Source organism: Camelus dromedarius, chromosome 29, assembly GCF_036321535.1.
Source record: "Camelus dromedarius isolate mCamDro1 chromosome 29, mCamDro1.pat, whole genome shotgun sequence".
Lineage (NCBI taxonomy): Eukaryota > Metazoa > Chordata > Mammalia > Artiodactyla > Camelidae > Camelus > Camelus dromedarius.
In genome coordinates, this window is record NC_087464.1 from 19,558,293 (window position 1) to 19,576,140 (window position 17,848).

Sequence of the window (17,848 nt, forward strand, 5' to 3'; positions counted from 1 at the left end):
AGAGCTCACGTCCTGGACTGCCCACCGGTTGGGATTCTTACGGACAAAACATAAAACAAACCCTGTCTTTAAAGCTACTAATATAAAGCAGTGCAAATCCATATTGTGTTGAAGTAGGCAAATCTGTGTCCTACTTCCCTCCTCCTTATGTGGAGTGTGTATCCACAACTGGATTTCCTAGAAAGAACCAGACTGGAGCTTCTGTGTCCAGCACTGTGGCCGAGCTCTGGATACCTCTATGGTGCCATACAGAACAGTGAAAAAGAGCTTGCAGCCCACTCTGTGTTGACCTCGCCGCCACCTCCCTCCCTCTCCACGGTCCTGGAGGACAGGATGCTCTCTCCTTTGGACCACTGACCCCAGCCCACTCCTTCCCAGAGTCTCGAGGGCCTTGACCCCAGTAGCATGCCCCCTCCAGTAGTTTCATGTCTTCCCTCATTTGGGTTCCTTATGTTCTATTCTCAAACTCATCTAGGCCTTCCTAGCCTTAAAAAATGAACACACAAAAGACATTTTTGGCCAACTCTGCTGCCCCTTCCAGCTCTTGTCCGCTACCTTCTGGCCATGGCCAGGGTCCCTCGACTTAACGCCTTTTCCTGTCCCTCCGTTTTCTCTTTACTGTCTCCCTCCCACCTCTGCATTCAACCTCTTGTCAAATCCACTTCATTTCGCCCTCCATCTCCTCCTCCTCTATCTGGGCAGCAAATGCACCCTAAGAAAGGTGGGAAGTGACAAGCACTGGGAACTTTGGAGCTGTCCTGGTCACCTCCACAACAATCCCAAGTTCGTTTCTGAAATAAAGGGACCTCAGGCTGCCCGTAACTTCAGCTCATCACTGAGACTGCTGACCTGGCCCCTAGGTGCCTTCTCTTCCTGTTGAGGACGCAGTTACAGAGCACAACAATCTCTTACCTCAATTTGCAGCCCAAACCACACCACAGACACCATGTGGCTTCCCTGTGACCTTGACTTGAGCAACCGCAGAGCACAGAGCTCAGAGCTCAGCCCCGTGACACAACCAGTGCCCACAGTCAAAGGCTGTGGCTCTAATGAGCCCTAAGCAGCACCCGCCCTGCTCTCGGTGACCTCACCCCGCTCCCTTACCCACAGGAGGGGCTGGCTCCCCTGCCAGGCCCGTCGACCGGCACACATCCCACGGGTGGGTCTGCAGTCCCTCTGAGGATGTTTATTGTTTTAGAATTCTGCAGACTCAGGGAGGTGGTGGTTTCTTTGAAGCATCTCAGTCCAAGATGCAAAAGCACTGCATGGCAAAGCTGAGAAAACACTCCCCTTGGAACCGCATTCGCCTCCTCTGTCTGCTGTAACCGCTCACCACAAACTTCACGGCTTAAAACAACAGGGATTTCTATTCTGACAGTCCTCGGGGTCAGAAGTCTGAAGTCAGTTTCACTGGGTCAGCAGGCAGGCTGTGGGCACGGCGGGTTCGGCCCAGGACTCCAGGGAGGGTCTGCTCCTGGCCTTCTGCAGAGTCCATTGCCACCTGTATTCCTTGGCTGGTGGCCCCTTCCTCCATCTTTGCTGCGCAACACTCCAGTCTGCTACAGTCGTCACATCACTTTCTCCTCTGACTCTGACCCTCCTGTATCCCTCTTATAAGGACACTTTTGATTCCATGAGCCCACCCAGATCATCCAGGATCATCCCCTATCCCACAGGCCTTAACTGAACTGAATCATACCTGCAAAGTCCCTTCTGTCATGTAATGTAACACTCACAGGCACCAAGGATTAGCACGGGGACACCTTTGGGGGCCGTTACTCAGTCTGCCACAGGGTCCTTCTTTTAAAAAGTCTCAGGTATTTTAAAAGTTAACTGTTCAAAGAGTCTATTTGCTGTAAGGTACTGTCACCCCCTGAGCTTCCTGATGCCAAAGGGCCAGGAGTGGACGCCACGGCCGGGGGCTGTCAGGCCTTCTGTTTCACACAGGTTCTGACATCGACCAGAGGAGAGAGTTTGAAGCAAGTTAGTGCTGCAGAATGCTGGGGCCTGCCCTCCAGCGCATCCCACTGTGGCTTCTGGCTTGGGTCACAAGGCCACATGTCTGTACAGTTTTAAGGCCCAGAAGCAGAGTCCCCTCTGGCTACCCATGCCGGAGCCTCTCTCCCATCCCTGGGTTGTCTGCGGCTACTGGACCTTTACAAGCAGCCAGTTTCAAGGACTTTGAGTGGGATTTAGGTCTTCTGCACCCCGGCTGGACAGAAAGCTGCACCCAGAGCAGTGTCCGATGCTGATAAGGAAAGGGACTCCTGAGCATGCCAGCTTTAAACCCCCAAAGTCCTATGACTGATAGAAGAATTGATTCTATGTGTCTAACAATAGAGAGTCAGGCCCAGAAGGATCCAGAAGGGCTTTCAGCAGTCACTTAAGCCAGCTCCCTGACTTCACCCTTGAGGAAACTGAAGGCAGACAATGCACCAGGCTTGCCCAGTGATCTGGTGGAGGCAGGGGTGAGAATGTGGGGGACACGAGCCTCAGGAAAAGAGGTCCTCTCGGCACCTATGACTGGTGCTGGGCGCTGTACTGCAACCGAGCAGGACCTCATGGGGCCTCCGTGGGAAAGACCCCTCCCCCATATCCTCTGCATTAACTCCTCTCTCAAGCACCTGGATAATAGTATCTGATGCATATTTCCGGAGTTTTTCAGATGCTAAAACCACCAGGGAATAGAAGAAATTAACTACCTGATGATCAGGAGCACCTAGGCCCCAGACCTTCTGGGGCCTAAGGATTGATCGCCATCAACCAATGAGAGAACTGTGCACAGCTGACCACCTACCTTGGGACGCCCTTCCCTCACCTGGCCTTTAAACATGCTTTGCTGAAACCCCTCCAGGAGTTCGGGGGTTTTGGGGGCATGAATCACCCATTCCCCTCGCTCAGCCCTGCAATAAACCTTTCTCTGCTCCAAACTCTGACATTTCAGTTTGGCCTCATGGTGAGTCCAGCTCACAAACTTGCCTTGGGTGACAGTTTCTCTTCACCACCAGATTCTGGCTCTGGGACCGAGTGCGCACTGTGAGCCTGGCCCTTTGCCATGAGGACGTGGAATATGAGACTTTTTACAGTCTGTGTACCCTGGATGCTGACTTTGAGGGCTGAGTATGTCCCCTTATGTCCAGACAGAGGTGATCTGGGGTGTGCTGCCGTCAGTCTCTCTTGGGGAGGGTGGTCAGCAGAGAACGTCCAGCTCAGGTCATGCTCTCCTTGGACTGAGCACGGCAGAGGTCCTAGAGCCAGGCCGCCGCTGCCCCACGCAGAACCCCCTAACAGGCAGGCTGTGCTCTGGGGCCCCCGTCCCTGGTTTCCCGAACCACCCAGTTCAGAACACTCCCTGCAGAGAAGTGGGTCGGTAGAAACAGACCCTTCTTTTCCCAGAGCCGGTATCTTTCCCTTAGGACTTCCCGGCTCCTTGTCTTCGGGGCCTCATGACTTTGGGCATGCTGGATCCAGACCTTTTCTTCACTAGTAGACACCCCAATGGCAACTTTGCTGGCAACATCCAGAAAAACTTCTAAAGGCTTGCTCAGCCATGCAAGGCCACCTTGGACTGTTCTTGGGGTGCAGAAGGAAGCATTGCCTGCCAGGCCCTAGTGGCAACTCAGAGATGCCCAAACTGGCCAAAGCAACCAATGGGGACCTGAGGGGCTGGTACTGAGAGGCACAGCGTAACGCATACTTCCCGAAAGGATGCCTCCTCAACCCTGCCACCCAGGGTTGAGCACACCACGGAAGAGGTTGCACAGAGAGCCAAAGGCTCAGTCCTGCCGGCCAGGGGCACAGGAAAGGACCTTCCCATGCGGCTCCAAGGAGTGCAGCACCCCCACTAGCAGCCTTCAGGATGGACAGAGTAAAACCCAAACTCTTATCAGCTTATCCGCCATCACTCCCCCACATCCCCTTCTGCTCCAGCCAGACCCAACAACCCATCCTTCCCTGAGCAAGCCTCCACTTTCCCACATCTCAGAGCTTTTACCTAAGCTGCTCCCTCTAGTTGGGACAGCCCTCTCCAACTGTCCATGTGGCAAATCACTCTGTCCTTCAAGATCCAGCTCCAATGGCTCCTTCTCAGTGAAGTCTCCCCCCCCCCCCACCCCCAGCGTCAGCCTCTCCATCTCGGGGTCCCTGCATCACTAGGCAGAGGCAGGAAAACCAGGCCGAACCTCCCCATCTCCAGGCCACACATCCCCAGATTTTCAACCACCCCTCAAAACACACCCATTTCAGTGCTCAGGGGACTCCTCTATTTGTCAGTATCCCCCTTAAAATACAGTGTCCCGGCAGGATGCTGACCAGAGGCTCCTGCTCCTGTGGGTGGCCTGAGGGCCTTCCTCGGGGATCCAGTCTCAACACAACTGGACAGGTAGGATGGTGGATGGGGAGGACTGTGGCTCTGGAGTCCAGCTGTCTGGGTCGGATCCCAACTCAGATCGTAGCCTTGAGTCCCTGAACATGTTATTAAGCTCCCTGAACCTCAGGCCCTTCATCTATAAAGTGGAGATAAAAATAGCCCATATCTCAAAAGGTAGCTATGATTGTTAAGTGAGCTAGTCCCTGGACTGTGCTTAGACCAGCCCCCGGCACATGGTAGGGGCTAATGTAACAGGAGCCACACAGGCCGCTGTCCCCGAATGAAGGCTGGAACCCAGGGCTCCCACCAACTACCCTCACGCCTACAATGGTGGGGAGTTGATAGAAAACAGGCTTGACAGCTTTCCTTGTTCCACAGGGGAAACCAGCGGGGGGTAGGAGTGACTTCCAGGTAGATGGAGGGACTGCATTTATCAGACTCCTGTGAGCAGAGTAAGACAGACTGAGAGCTGAAAGAATATTCCAGTCACACCGCCTCCTCCCCCAAGGCGGGGCTCCTTGTCAGGACTTCTGCGAAGCCTTGTGGCCAGTTTATCTGTCCTGCTGCTGCTTTCACAGGGCACTCCCAGCCTGCTATCCCCGGGAAGCTGTGGGTCCTGCGTTCCCAGCATCCCGTCCCGTCTGCAGAGTTCTCCCTCCTGGCTTCACCCTCCCTTCCATCTCCAAGTTCTGGTACATGAAGGCCAGCCAGGAAAAGCAGACATGGTCAAGCTAGACATGTCTTGAATAATCTAGAAGGGCCATGAGCACAGGCAAGGACTGGGGAAGGCCTGGGACGCAGGGGACAATGGGGTCTGCCCCTCCAGACCACTGAGGACAAGCCCAGAGGGACCTGGGCTGGAGGGTCCCAGAGGGGCAAATTTAAACTACAGAGCTCCCCAGATTCCTCCTACAGTCCGTCACCTTCAAATGAAGATGCTGGGGGCAGGGCCTTCAGGAAGCGAGAACAAAGCAGAACACATAGCCCTGGAGCCAGAGAGCTCTGAGTTTGAATCTCGGCTCAGATCGACCTAGTAGACTTGTTCTGTCTACACCAGCAGCCCCTACTAGAGATTTCTGAGATGATGGAAATGCTCTGTTCTGTGCCATACAATATGGTAGCTATTAGTCACATGGGGCTACTGAACTCCCCAAATCTGGCTATTATGACTGAGGAATGGAATGTTTAATTTTGCTTAATTTTAATTAAATTTAAATAGCCACACGTGGCTGGTCACTGCCATACTGGAAGGCATGCGTCTAGACATTTAATTTCCATGAACCTCAGTCTCCTCGTCTGTGTCGTGGAGAAGAGAGCCCCCACCCTGTCATGTTAACATGAGAAGTGGACAAGATGGTTTATGCAAAGTGCTTAGCATATCATAGGAAACTCAAAACTGAATACAGTAGTATTACTTAAAGGTGTGTGTGTGGAGGTGGGGTTACAAGCAAAGGAGGAAGTTGGGAATGAAAACAGGGCAGAAAACTGAGGAGATTTCCAATCGCCATGTCAGGAGGTGTTGAGAGGTGGCTGGCAAAACTTTTGGCCTATTTTTTTTAGATGATTCACACACACTTTCATTTCATTTTGTTTTGTTTGTACTTTGTTACCCCCATCTGTTTCCTGTCAGAAAATCCTTAAAATGCAAAAAAAAAAAAAAAAAAAAGCCTATTTACTGGAATTTGGGGGCAGTGAGGAAGGAGGATCCAGGAAAGCTGTGACCCTCCCTGCAGCCAGCCTGGGGACGGGGACACTCATTGATAATTGGGTGGGGAGCACAGTTTTGGGAAAAGAATGAAGCAGGTGGAATCCTTGCTTCACATCAGTGGGGGATGGAGAGCCAGACAAGAGGCTTGGAGCTGAAAAGGAGAAATGTGAGCCTTTCCAGGACAGACGGACAGACGGTCACACACACACATATGCACACACACACACACACACACACACACACACACACACCCCTACACACACACTCCTCACACATACCCCTACCGAGGGCTTTTCTGATGCTCTCCACCAGGAACCATTGTTTTCATGTAAGCCCTAAAGCTTCTGAGCAAGATGGTCCACTCCGAGCCTAATAACTTTAAGGGGAGTGGCGGAGGCTGGGCTGTGAGGCTGGCAGAGACACCGATACAGGCGGTCCTGAACCAAGGGCATTTGGAGGGTCCTGTGGAGATGCATCATCTTCTCCACTTAGCCCTTCCTCCTTGACACACAGGGCCCAGAGCCGCACCATCTCATTCTGTGGAGCCTTAACAGACCTCAAGAGGCAGCTGGAATGGTTGGCCAAACCTTACCACCTGGCACAACTCTCTCTTTGCTTCTATCAAAAAAAAAAAAGAAAAAAAAGTCTTTCGAAAATGTGGCAAGAGCATGTCCCTCTGTCTAACATTATAAGTCAAACCATAAATAGCCACATTCAGAGCATCTTGGCATCAGACGGCTTCCAGAGCGGCGGTTCACACTGCTGTGGGGGCTCCTTCCTGAGAAAACACCCATGACAGGTTCCCCGATTGCCCAGAGCGAAGGGAAAGTTGTCCTTCTTGGCCTCTGGTCTCCTTCCTTTTATTGGACAATATTAATTACGTAATTTGGGACGTTTCTTTTTCTGTTTTGGCTGCCAGGAAGCTCAGAGGTACATTCTATGGTCTACTTCAGTAGTTCCTGCTAACTTCAATTTCTCCCCTTTTTGCTGAATGTATTCTCCGTCCATCAGTCTTTTATATTTAGACATGTATCTTTCACTCTGTTTTTTTTTTCCCCTGGGGAAGATCTACTTGGACTTATGTTTATACTAAGAGGCCCCCAAACCTTTTTTGAAGAAAGTAGGGGTTTCAAGCAAATGGTTGTTTAAAAAGGCAGACTCTGTTACTTTGTCAATGAACACAGTGTGGTCATCTCAGCCTCTGCCCTCCTTCCCTCTCTCCAGCCACACCCACCACATCACCATCTCCCGGAAACACTGACAGCCTCCCTTTGGCAGTTCTGATCATAGCTGCCGTGTCTGTGGACCACCTCAGCCACATGCCCTCCAGCCTCCCCTTCCCCGTGAATAAAATAAAGGCATTGGACTCCATCATTGTTTTTCACTTTTCTAACCTTTGCTCCCCCAAATTCTCTAGCACACTTCCATTAGTCACAACGAATCTGCTGAATTTTACTTTTTGTAGTTTTATTTCCAAAATAATAGATATTTTGAATATATTGGCTATGCTTTTTCAGTCCATAGTCTTCCTCCTGCTCACAAACTCCAATACTTCTCCAGGCGTAATGGTCCTGGAGTAGCTGATATTTTTAATACCCTGTATTGAGTTTCCTTTCTTCTGGTAATACATCCCAATTTTCCTTTAGGGAGTGTCTCTTTGTCCATTCAATGTGGTCTTGGAGGGATGGTCGATGAAGGTGCCCCAGCCAGAGGGTGAGCACACAGGATACCAGCCCAATCAGTGCTTTCTCCCTGGAAGGTGACTTTTGAGCACTACATCCCAGGAATGAAGCATAGGTCCTGCAGACAGCAGTGCCCTAAGGATGCTACCCATTTGTCCCTGCTACCCAGACCCCTGCAGCTGCCCTATTCCTGGTCCTTCTGCAGCTTGGCTACTCAGCTTCTGCTTGGTTTTCTAAGTTCAACAGCTGCCCAGTGAATTCTTTTTTGCTTAAGATAGTCAAGTTGGATTCTGTTGCTTACAACCAAGAACACTAATTGATACATAACTCCTCCCACTAAGAATAACTGACCTTGACTACTGCACCATGTGGTTTGCTTTGGTCAATGGAAAATGGGTGTGAGAATGTTCTAGTTCTGAGCACAGGCCTTAAGAGTCCTCCCATGTTTCTGCTCACTTCTTCCCCACGAGCACAGTATGTCCTGAGAAGAATGAGAGCCACATGGAGCTGACCTGAACCCCACTCAGCCTAAAGCAAAGCTTAGTCAAGAGGAACTGAACCCCAGACAGCCTGCAGATGCATAGGTAAGAAATAGATGCTTGCCATGAGATTTCAAAGGGTTGTTGTTGTTATGCAGCATTATTATGGCAATAGCTGACTGACACAGATTTGTTGTGATTTCCGTCAACTTTAAGCCTAACAATTTTCAGATTCATCTAGCCTAGGGAAGGGTTGAAAGTCCTACCTGCTACTTTGACCTGGTTGGAGGCACAGGCTTTGCAGGGAAGCACCTGGAACTCTTCTGCTTGGTACATGGAGTAATCAGTACTTGCAATAACCAGGGTGTCTCCAGGCTTCCATGATTGTACATTGTCTTCCAGATTCAGGATGGTGCTGTTCACATTGGTGTCGATGGTGACGGTGAGTTTGGGCCTCACTGTAACCCAAAGCAGGAGAGCCTGAGATCTAAACCTTTGCTCAGAGCAAACTTCTCACTCCCTATCTCTTCCCTTCCTCTCCTTCAATCAGTAAATGTCGGGTTTGCCTATCCAAAACCCAAATCACCAGGCTCACCCCATCCCAGTCTTGGTACAGGTTTTTGAAGTCAACAAAAACTCTACCAGAAAAGAGCCATTCATTAGCTCTGGGCAGGGGAATTTTCCACTAACTCCTCAGCTGGAGTTAAATGTAGCTGCCTCACCACACCCACTTTGCAAAAGATGTAAAACAAATATAGCTCCTCTCAACTATTATTTACAGTAGCTGTAAGCCTCCCTTCCAAAGAACTCCCATCCCTAATGACTGCCCTCTGGAGATGGCCAAGTGCCTCTGAGAACAAACCGAACATTTCCAATCCCTCCTAACGAGCACCTCGGAACCAGCTTTAAAACAATAGCACCCAATGAGGCAATGAGTTCTGGGCCTCGGCAGGGGAGGGCTGCAGGAAGGCCAGCTCTGTCCATGGCAGCCCGGTTTTCTTGGACCAGGCCTTTATCCTTCCTGAAAGGCACATGGGCAGGGCGGGGTTCTGTGAGCTCCTGCCAACTCCGAGGGCCATCCCACTGCTCCTGTGTCCCAGAAGTGCTCTCCATTGTGAACTTGGCAGGAGCACGGTGTCACTGAGATGGCCGAAGGCAGCCGGTCCGGCCATTCAAACTCACAATGCACGGCTGCCAGCTCAAGGAACAGAGCCACAGTTGCATTTCTGTCCCCAGCAAGGAGCTGCTTACCAGGTTTCCCACAGAGGAACCGCACACGGTAGCTCTGGCAGGCTCGGCCCTGGTCGTAGCACACAAACCTATAATCCTGGCCTTTTTTGTAGACAGCCTCAGTGGTGAGGTTAACTCCATCTGCTGTAGTGGCCTGGGGAAGGCACAGAAATTATAGAGCAAAGTCACTTCTTTTTGTAAAGAAGGAAGGTGATGATTAATGCTATAAACATATACTCACGAGTCTAAAATTGTTTCTGCTCCAAAAATGATTTACAATGGCCTTAGATTATTATTCTACCGTTTCCCTTTTTCGATTTTGTTGTAAGAAAGACAGCATGAAGACATAGGATGGATAAACATCTTGCCTGGGGTCCTATGGTATCTGAGCTCCAAACCGGGGACTGACTGCCCTGGTGAACATCTCATGGAGAGAATCTGCAACAAGCACACTCTTTCAGGAGCAGAACCAGCTGCCTCTTACAACTCGGACCTCCACCCCAGGACCATCAACAATGGCCGACATGTATTACAGGCTCACTACGATCAACCCACTGGTGCCCAAATGTGGTTCCACATCCTGTGGGGAGTCTTTAGAAACACGCATGCCCAGGCTACATCCTTGGTGTCTCAGATTTGACTGTGTCTGGGGTGCAGCCTGGGCATCAGGACTTTTCAAAGCTGCCCAGGTGACTCCACTGGGCAGTAAAGTTTGAGAACCCCTCTTGTAGTTGCGGAGCTGAGTGCTCACGTACATTATCTCATCCCACCTTCATGGCTGTGAGGGCTGTGAGGGCTGTGAGGGCTGTGAGGTCGCTGGTGGTTTTACAGATCTAGAAACTGATGCTCAGAGAGGTTGGGTAACTTGCCAACATCACAAAGCCAGTACGTGGCAGAGCTAAAATTTGAATCCAGATGCAACCAACTACAGAGCTGGTGCGTCTCAGTCCCTCCCACTGCTGCCCTCAGACATACCACCTACAGTCCTTTTTTCAGCGTCTGTCTCCTCCCAGTGGATGGTGGGCTCTGGGAGGGCCAGGTTTTGCCTGCCTTCCTGATCCCAGCATCCAGTCCAGGTCCCAGCATAGATCGGAGTCAGTTGATGAGAGCTGATGGGTGAGCAGCTTCAAGGCCAGGTAGAGAATTTAAGGGCGCTCAGAGGAGGGCAGGATCCCTGCCAGCTGGGGCTCATCCCAGGACTAGGGTGTGTCCTCACCAAGACTGTGGCTGTCATCAGAGACTTGCAATTTAGAGCAAGGGCTGCAGCTGTTGTCCTCTTTGGCACGGAGACCAAAGGGACCAGGGATGAGCAAATAGGGAGGCAAAATGCAGTCAATCTAAAAAGGAGGAGGGGGCACTATATAAGAAACATCGTTTTGAACCCAGCAGATATCTGCTGCCTTTGCTTGGGAGGAGAGCTACGTAGATGTGAGTTCAGCCAGAATTAAAATTCAGCCCCTTCCTGCAAGCAGCACCCTCACAGCGATCACCTCAGAGGGATTCAGGAGCAAAGCTCGAGGTCGCCTGGCTGTCACGCCCTCTCCTCTGACCCCCTGACCAAAAATTTTTCCCTGAGGCCAGCACGTTTTTCAGTAGAGCACCCCTTAATACTAAGAACTGAGCCTGAAAACATCATCCAGTGGAGCTGGACGTGTTTTAAGGCACAACATCCAACAACAATTTCAAGAAAAACATCTACTCAGTGTTGCTGCTTTTCTTTTTTTTCTTTTTTTAACCAGAAGAGCCACCTCAGTTTGGGAAAGGGCTCAGGGCTCCACCACTGCTCAGTGAGCCTGGATTGAGCTTTAAGTAGATGCAATTTGATTGTTATTCATGGTACTAATTATAAAGTAACTAGCAATGTCATAATAGTAATACAAGAAAATTATTTTAGAATTATTTTAAAATTACGGGCACTCAGTACAGGTCAGGGGCTTCATGTACTGTTGCATTAGATCCATGAAATAATCCCATGAAGGAACAATTATTATCTCCATTTTTGCTTATGAAGAAATTGAGATACTAAACTAAGTAACTTGATGCCAGCCAGCACTGCTAGTGAGGTACCTGCGGTGCAAAATTTAAGGTAGCACCCACTCTGCCAGTCATGCAAGTGCAGAGTGGGCACCTGAGAGGGAACGCCACCTTAAATCTTGTGCCGTGGGCACCTCACCCGTCTAACCCTCGTCCTGACACTGTTGATATGCCAGAGCTCACAAGGGGCAGAGCTAGGAATGCAAACTAGGCTCTATCTGGTTTCAAATACATTTTCCGAACCACCAGACTGACCTCCTGCCACTGCACCATGGCTGTGGGGGTGTGGGGACTGCCCAGCACGGTCTCTTCCCCAAGGAAGTGTGAGTCCAGGAGGTCCCACTGGCCTTGAAGGGCGGGTGGGTTTTAAGAAAGAAGATGGGAGGAAAGGGGATTTCAGCCCAGGAGAACTGCAAGGGGGACAAAGACACGGGGACAGGGGGGCTGCGGTTTGGGTTCTGATTTTGCAGAACCACAAACTATCAGATCTTGAAGGTCTCCTTGAGTTGAGGTCAACTGGGCTGGTCTCAGTACTTCCTCTCTCTCCAGCTTGCCCCCTCCCACCCTGCCTAGGTGACAGATGTTCTTAACACCCTCTCCTTGTGCAGAGGCTTTGACTGCGTCAGGGGAGAGCAGGGCTGTCAGGGACCTTGGGGGCAGCCACAGCTCTGAAGAGTCTTCAGGAACACTGGGCCCGGCAGGGTGGTCACAGTCACCTGTGATTTCCCACAGTGGCAAAAACTGGCGTGTGGCAAGCTCAGTCCTGTTCAGGCTCTTCTGTGGGTTAATCAGCTAGGTCTCCTGGCTGACGTGTCTGATGCCCTATTTATAAAGAGGATGAAATCTTGCTTCTCTCACCTGGGGTGAGCAGAGGACAAGTCTAGCTTGGCTTTTCTGATTTCAGAAAAACTCAGAATATATTCCACCTCATTGCCTTTTGTGTTTAAAGAGATGCTCTGGGTAAGTTTGGGGCCACTCCTAATTAAAGGCTGATGGTGAGAAAAGGGGAGAACTTGGCATCTCCAGGATGGAGCACCCCACCCTTTGCTCCACAGGTAGAGGTTTAATTCACTTTCAGAGGTACGTGGCATATTTTTACATGACCGCTTCAACGAGACTTTACTTTGCCAAGAAAAAGCCGAGATCCTATTTTGGAATTGAGAGTTTTGAACTAATAAGGGACTACAATGCCTAGCAAAATACTGTCAAAGAATGCACTTTTGTGTGGAGGCTGGCCCAAGCCTCAGGGTAATGCAGAAAACAGTTGTTGGGTCTTTCATTCTTCTCTGGACTTGGAACAGTTGAGAACTTGAACTCAGGGAAGTCATTGTCAAGGATACTCCTTTTGTTGAAAGAGAAACTGGTCCCTGCAATATGGCAGGAGACGGGTGGTTGCGGAGCATGGGATTGGGTCCCTACAGAAGGTCTGGAATTACGCAGTTGGTGAGCAATCACATACTATATATATGTGTGTGTGTGTGTTTTTCACCAGTCCCTTCTGCTACCTCTAAGACTTCAGTAAAGTTTTATTCAGTGTTTTAGTCTGGCTTCGTTGCGCATGGACACGTTCAGGGAAGAGCCTGTGTCCGGCTGGGAGCAAAGTTACTGAGAGTAAGAAACGCCTAAGGAAAGCTATTTTCCTGGCGTGGAGAAGTGCTCTTCTAAACAACAGGGGTCTGGAGCCAGACGGCTGGCAGAGCAAACACCAGGAGGGATTTGTAGAGCATGTAAGCATTCCTCGAGGATTTCCAGAAAATACTTGGGGAGGGAGAGCTGGTAAAAGACTGAACTTCCTGTAGCCAAGTAAGCTGGAAGAATAAAAGTATGGCTATTTCAGAATTAGAGCTGGAACGTTCAGGGTTGCAAGAGAAAATTAAAATTAAATCTGGGAAGTATGTGCTTTGGGAGAGTCAGTGCTTTTTGACTCTGCTGGACCCAAGAAGAGCCTACAATGTGTAACTTAATCTTGGTAAAGCCTTCCCAGTAATACTGGAGCCATGTGAAGGGAGAGCCATGGCCAGATAATGAGAGCGGTTCCTCAGCCTCTGCTAACTGCGGAACAGAGCATCCTCCCCTGGAAAAGTGGTCCCTTGTATGATGCAAGGCAGAGGGCAGAGGTCGTGCCTCAGATGGTGCAGTGGTGTGGAAGCCCAGTCACATGATCTGAGACCTGCAGTTAGAAAACCTGGAAGAAGGTGGTGGGCAAATGTCAGTTGCTATTTTTATTGGCTGAAAGAGGATAAAATGGGCAGGGATGGTCTTTCTCAAATGACTCCTAATTCCAAGCCAAACATTTAAGTGGCCCCAAATTATGTTCTGGAAGAAGACCAGGCATAAGGAGATAAACTCCATTTTCTTGCAAAGGTCTCTATCTTTCCTGTTGTTCCTTGAGCCCAGCAGCCCACCAGCTGAGCCACTGAACTGTGAGAGCTGACTGTTCACCCCACACTTTTATGCTGGAGCCAGCTGAGAAAGTCAAGGTCCCCCTTTGGACAGAGGTCACTCCAAGGGATGACCCTGAGCAAACACTGTCCGTTCTGTGCCTGCTGCCTTTTCTTTAGCCGAGTGGAGAACAAGGCCGTGGGTCTTCTCCACCTGGACTGGGCTCAGCCGGCACCCAGATCCCAGCTGGTTCCTGTGCATTTGAGGTCCCAGAGGAAATCGACTGATGAGTGAAGCTGAGTAGGTCTCAAACCATCCCCGCATTGGGCACCCCCAGTCATGGCTGAAGAAGCAGGTTGGGGAGAAGGAAAAGGAACGTGGCAGTGGGATGCAGGAGAGAATTTGAGTCCTCGCTTTGGAACTTACTGGTGGGGCAGATAAGCAGCCTCCATCTCAGTCTCTAAAGTGAGGACAGCTCTGTCTGGCTTACCAACGTCGTAGGAGGGCCACGAGAGTCACACCACTCAGACAGCAGGAAAGTTTGAAGACTCTACAGAGTCTTCTTCCAGATAAAGCGTTCTGAACCTTTATAATGATTTGGTTACCTGTATATCAATGGGGCGATTGCAGATTTTTCCTGGGTAAGCCGCTCGGAGGTCTGAAATTTTCTCCCCACCTTTAGTGTAAGACACTTTGTCATGTTCAAACCATTCTGTCCACTCCACATCTGGGCAGAAAGCAAAGGGCAGGGTCAGTCAGGCGGGCTCCAGGGAGCCAGCCACACTCCGTGCAGCTCCCACGCACCCGCTGCGAAACAGGGTTGAACACCAGCCGTGCAGGCTTGCACCAGGCTGGGTACCGGGGGCCTGTAAACAATCTGTCAACTCCCCCATTTCTCCCAGCTCTTAATTAAAAATACCTCTTATTGTCTATCTTATTTTATAAAAGCAATAGATAATCTTCACGATTGCCCAAAGGAGAAAGATGAAATCCATCGGTTAACCCATTATCCGAGGATTTCGGTGAGGATTGCAGCTTGCCGCTACCCCCACCCCCACCCCCACCATGCGTGTGCTCCTGGAAGTCCAGGTCCTGCTCCAGTGTTCCCTGTTCAGTGCCATCGCTTGGTGCAGAAAAGGTATTCCATGAGGTTAGATATCCCTCTGGGCTATTCACCACTGAGACTGGATTAATTAAAGACAGCTTTCAGTTGCAAATTGAATTTGAAGCTGCAGCAGTCAAGGAGTTCTATTGGTGCAGAAGAAAAATTCTCATTCTGCAAAGGTAACGAGTCCTGTCCTTTTGCACCACTGTTAAGGTTTACTGAGTTGTCCCAAACTCCTCACCTTGAACCCACTCGCTGGATGAAGAGACATTGAAATGCTCGCCATGCTCTGTCTGGAAGAGCTTGAACACCCGGGCAGCAGCGGAGCCACGGTGTCCTGTCAAAGGAACCAGAGGCTTTAGCAACCAAACAGACCCTCTAAATTCAGAGGGATGTGATTCTAAGACAGAGAAATCCCCCTACACATGTGGATCTTGAGCCATTTCTTAAAAATACAAAGTTTCAGGCCAGTCTTTCCACTTGGGGAGCAGATTATTTACCATTCCTTCTAACTGAAATGTTCCCACAACTCTGAATTTTGGAACCCCACCACTTCTCGTGTGAACTCCTCCCCAGGGTTAGAGCCGGCAGGACCTTCCGAAACCTTCTCTGGGCAGAGGAGGCTGGCGCCGTGTGGTACAGCCCATCCAAAGCATCTTTTTAGCTCAAAATATTACCCCTGCTTGTTCCGTCCCAATTCTCATCTTTCCTATGTCACTTGTTTTGGATTAAGCCAATGACAATTTCTTTGAAAATGTAAATATTATCTCAGTAACTGGCCTTAAATCAGTATGGACTTTTGCCATGCATGTAACCTGGGAGGTGGGTTCTAAAGGAGGAAGGTGGTTCAGAAAGACCTTGAGCCTCTTGATCAGAGAGACACGGGAGGGGATCCGGCCTCTTGCCATGTATTACCGTGATACTCAACGTGGTCTTCAACGGAAGACGAGGGATTCCCTTTCACGGTTATGAAACTCCAAGGGTGTCTGAAAAAAACAACAGAAAGTCAAGTTCTTTGCACGTCTGAGCCTGGAATGGAGGCAGAGTTGAAACAAGGAGCCACACGGATGCTGTCTGAGGGAAACTCACTTACGGGCTGGGTTTCCCTTTTCCAGAAGAACAAGGGCCTTTCTCTGCAAGCCCTGGCCTTCCTGACCACCTGGCGGGCTTGATGTTTGTGGACTGTGGGGCTCTGCACCTCCATTCTGGCAGTGGACAGGGGTTATGAATCACAAATAAACAAACAAGCCCACAGACCTGCATACCACCTGCCAGGCTCAATTAGGTCCTGAAGCGAGTGCTCTGGCTCCTTTAGGAAAACAAGGAAACATGCTCTGAGGGAGAAAGGTTATTCCTCTCCTGTGCGACTCCCCGAGAACTGAGCTCGAGGAAAATGCCAGCGGCGGATGTGACTGAGGCCCCAGGAATCAGCACTGGGCCTTGGGGTGGAAAGAGGTACCTCTTCTTCTTAATGGAAGGTAAAGGAGGAAAAAAAAAGGTGTATGGGTTTGGAAAGTTGTACAACTTCTCTTTTCTCCATTGAAGATACATCTGCTCAACAATCACTTCCTGTATGAATGGGCAAGTGGTAGGTCCAAGTCTCAGATCTTCCACTGATTTTAGACGCTTCGAGTTTGTCACTCAGAGTGGGTCTACACAAATGAGGGTGCAAGTGTAACCCACCCGTGCACTATGGCGTGCATCCTTCCCGGGCCCTTGCTTATAAGGAGAGAATAGTTGCTAGCACTTATCGAGTCCTTATTCTGTGCCAGACACAATATTTTGTTCATACTATCACGTTTACCCTCCCCAAAGTCCTTTGAGGTGGCTCCTGAAGTACCCCATTTTACAGATGCAGGTACCATGCAAAGAGAGGGTAAGTCACTTGCCTGCAGTCACACCTAATAGGAAGTGCAGCCCAGACTCCAATTCGAGCCAAATCAGATGCCAGATCTTGGACCTTCCTCTGCTGAGGCCCTACGTAGCCAGTCCCACTGTGGTTCTACCCCTCAATGCAAATTAACAAGCTGGCCTTTTGGCTTATAAAAAATGAAATGGCAGTGCCCTCAGTTTCTGTTAACAAAGGAGCTTTGCTGTGATCTTTGGCAGCCTGAGTTTCCTGCCCAAACTCATCCAGAAGGAGCAGCCCCTGACCTGTCAGGAAGTGCACCCTGGAACCCGGAGCCCCGCCCTGGCCCAGGGGATCCTGGCCCAGCCAGTAAAATTGCTCTGCTCAGAGCCCAGAAAAGGCTCTGGCCTGCCCCCATCTTGCCCATGATTCGAGGAGCTGATGGGAGGGGCATCCATATCTCCAATAGCCACAGGCCAGATGATCTCAATTTTCCACTGGGCTCAGATCTGATACAACATGATCGAAAGGTGTGGCTACTGTGGGGTAAACTGTTTCCTCTTGGCGCCAATGTGTGTGTGCATGCCAAAGTCAGGCATGACTCTGCAATCCGAGGCAAACAAAACACACCCTAGAGCACATCGAATGGTCCCCTCCGCTAGGGAGCTGGGCAGGGCAGGGGGCCCTTCATGCGATCTCTAAACAAAGGTCTGCCAACCCTCAAGGCACATTATGATTCCGTGGCCAAAGGATGGGAAAATGAACACTAGCTATACATCTGAGGCATGGCTCTTACACACAGTAGGTGCTCAATTAATATTTTGCAAGTGGCAGACTGAATGAATGAGTTCAGATACACAGTGACTTTCGGAGTTTAAAGTGTATGCTTGTAAGAATAAACAGGCTCCCTTTAAGAACAAGCCCTAATACATCCCAGGCAGATGGATCATGGCCCTGCATCTCCCTGAGTCACCATTAAAGGGGATGTGGCCTGGGGAAATGAGGAGGGA

At 50.2% G+C, this 17,848-nt stretch overlaps 1 protein-coding gene across 3 annotated transcripts in view; it reads right to left on the reverse strand.

Annotated features, from left to right (window-relative positions):
* The window catches only part of CEMIP (cell migration inducing hyaluronidase 1), a 142,085-nt gene that overhangs the window by 41,769 nt on the left and 82,468 nt on the right, over positions 1 to 17,848 (reverse strand). For all 3 annotated transcript variants that reach the window (XM_064480646.1, XM_031440694.2, XM_031440693.2), the window contains 5 exons: positions 15,905 to 15,975; positions 15,231 to 15,326; positions 14,490 to 14,611; positions 9,490 to 9,622; positions 8,505 to 8,696 (listed from right to left, as the gene is read on the reverse strand). In XM_064480646.1, coding sequence (XP_064336716.1) covers positions 8,505 to 8,696; positions 9,490 to 9,622; positions 14,490 to 14,611; positions 15,231 to 15,326; positions 15,905 to 15,975 — 614 coding nt within the window. The remainder of the gene's footprint in view (positions 1 to 8,504; positions 8,697 to 9,489; positions 9,623 to 14,489; positions 14,612 to 15,230; positions 15,327 to 15,904; positions 15,976 to 17,848) is intronic.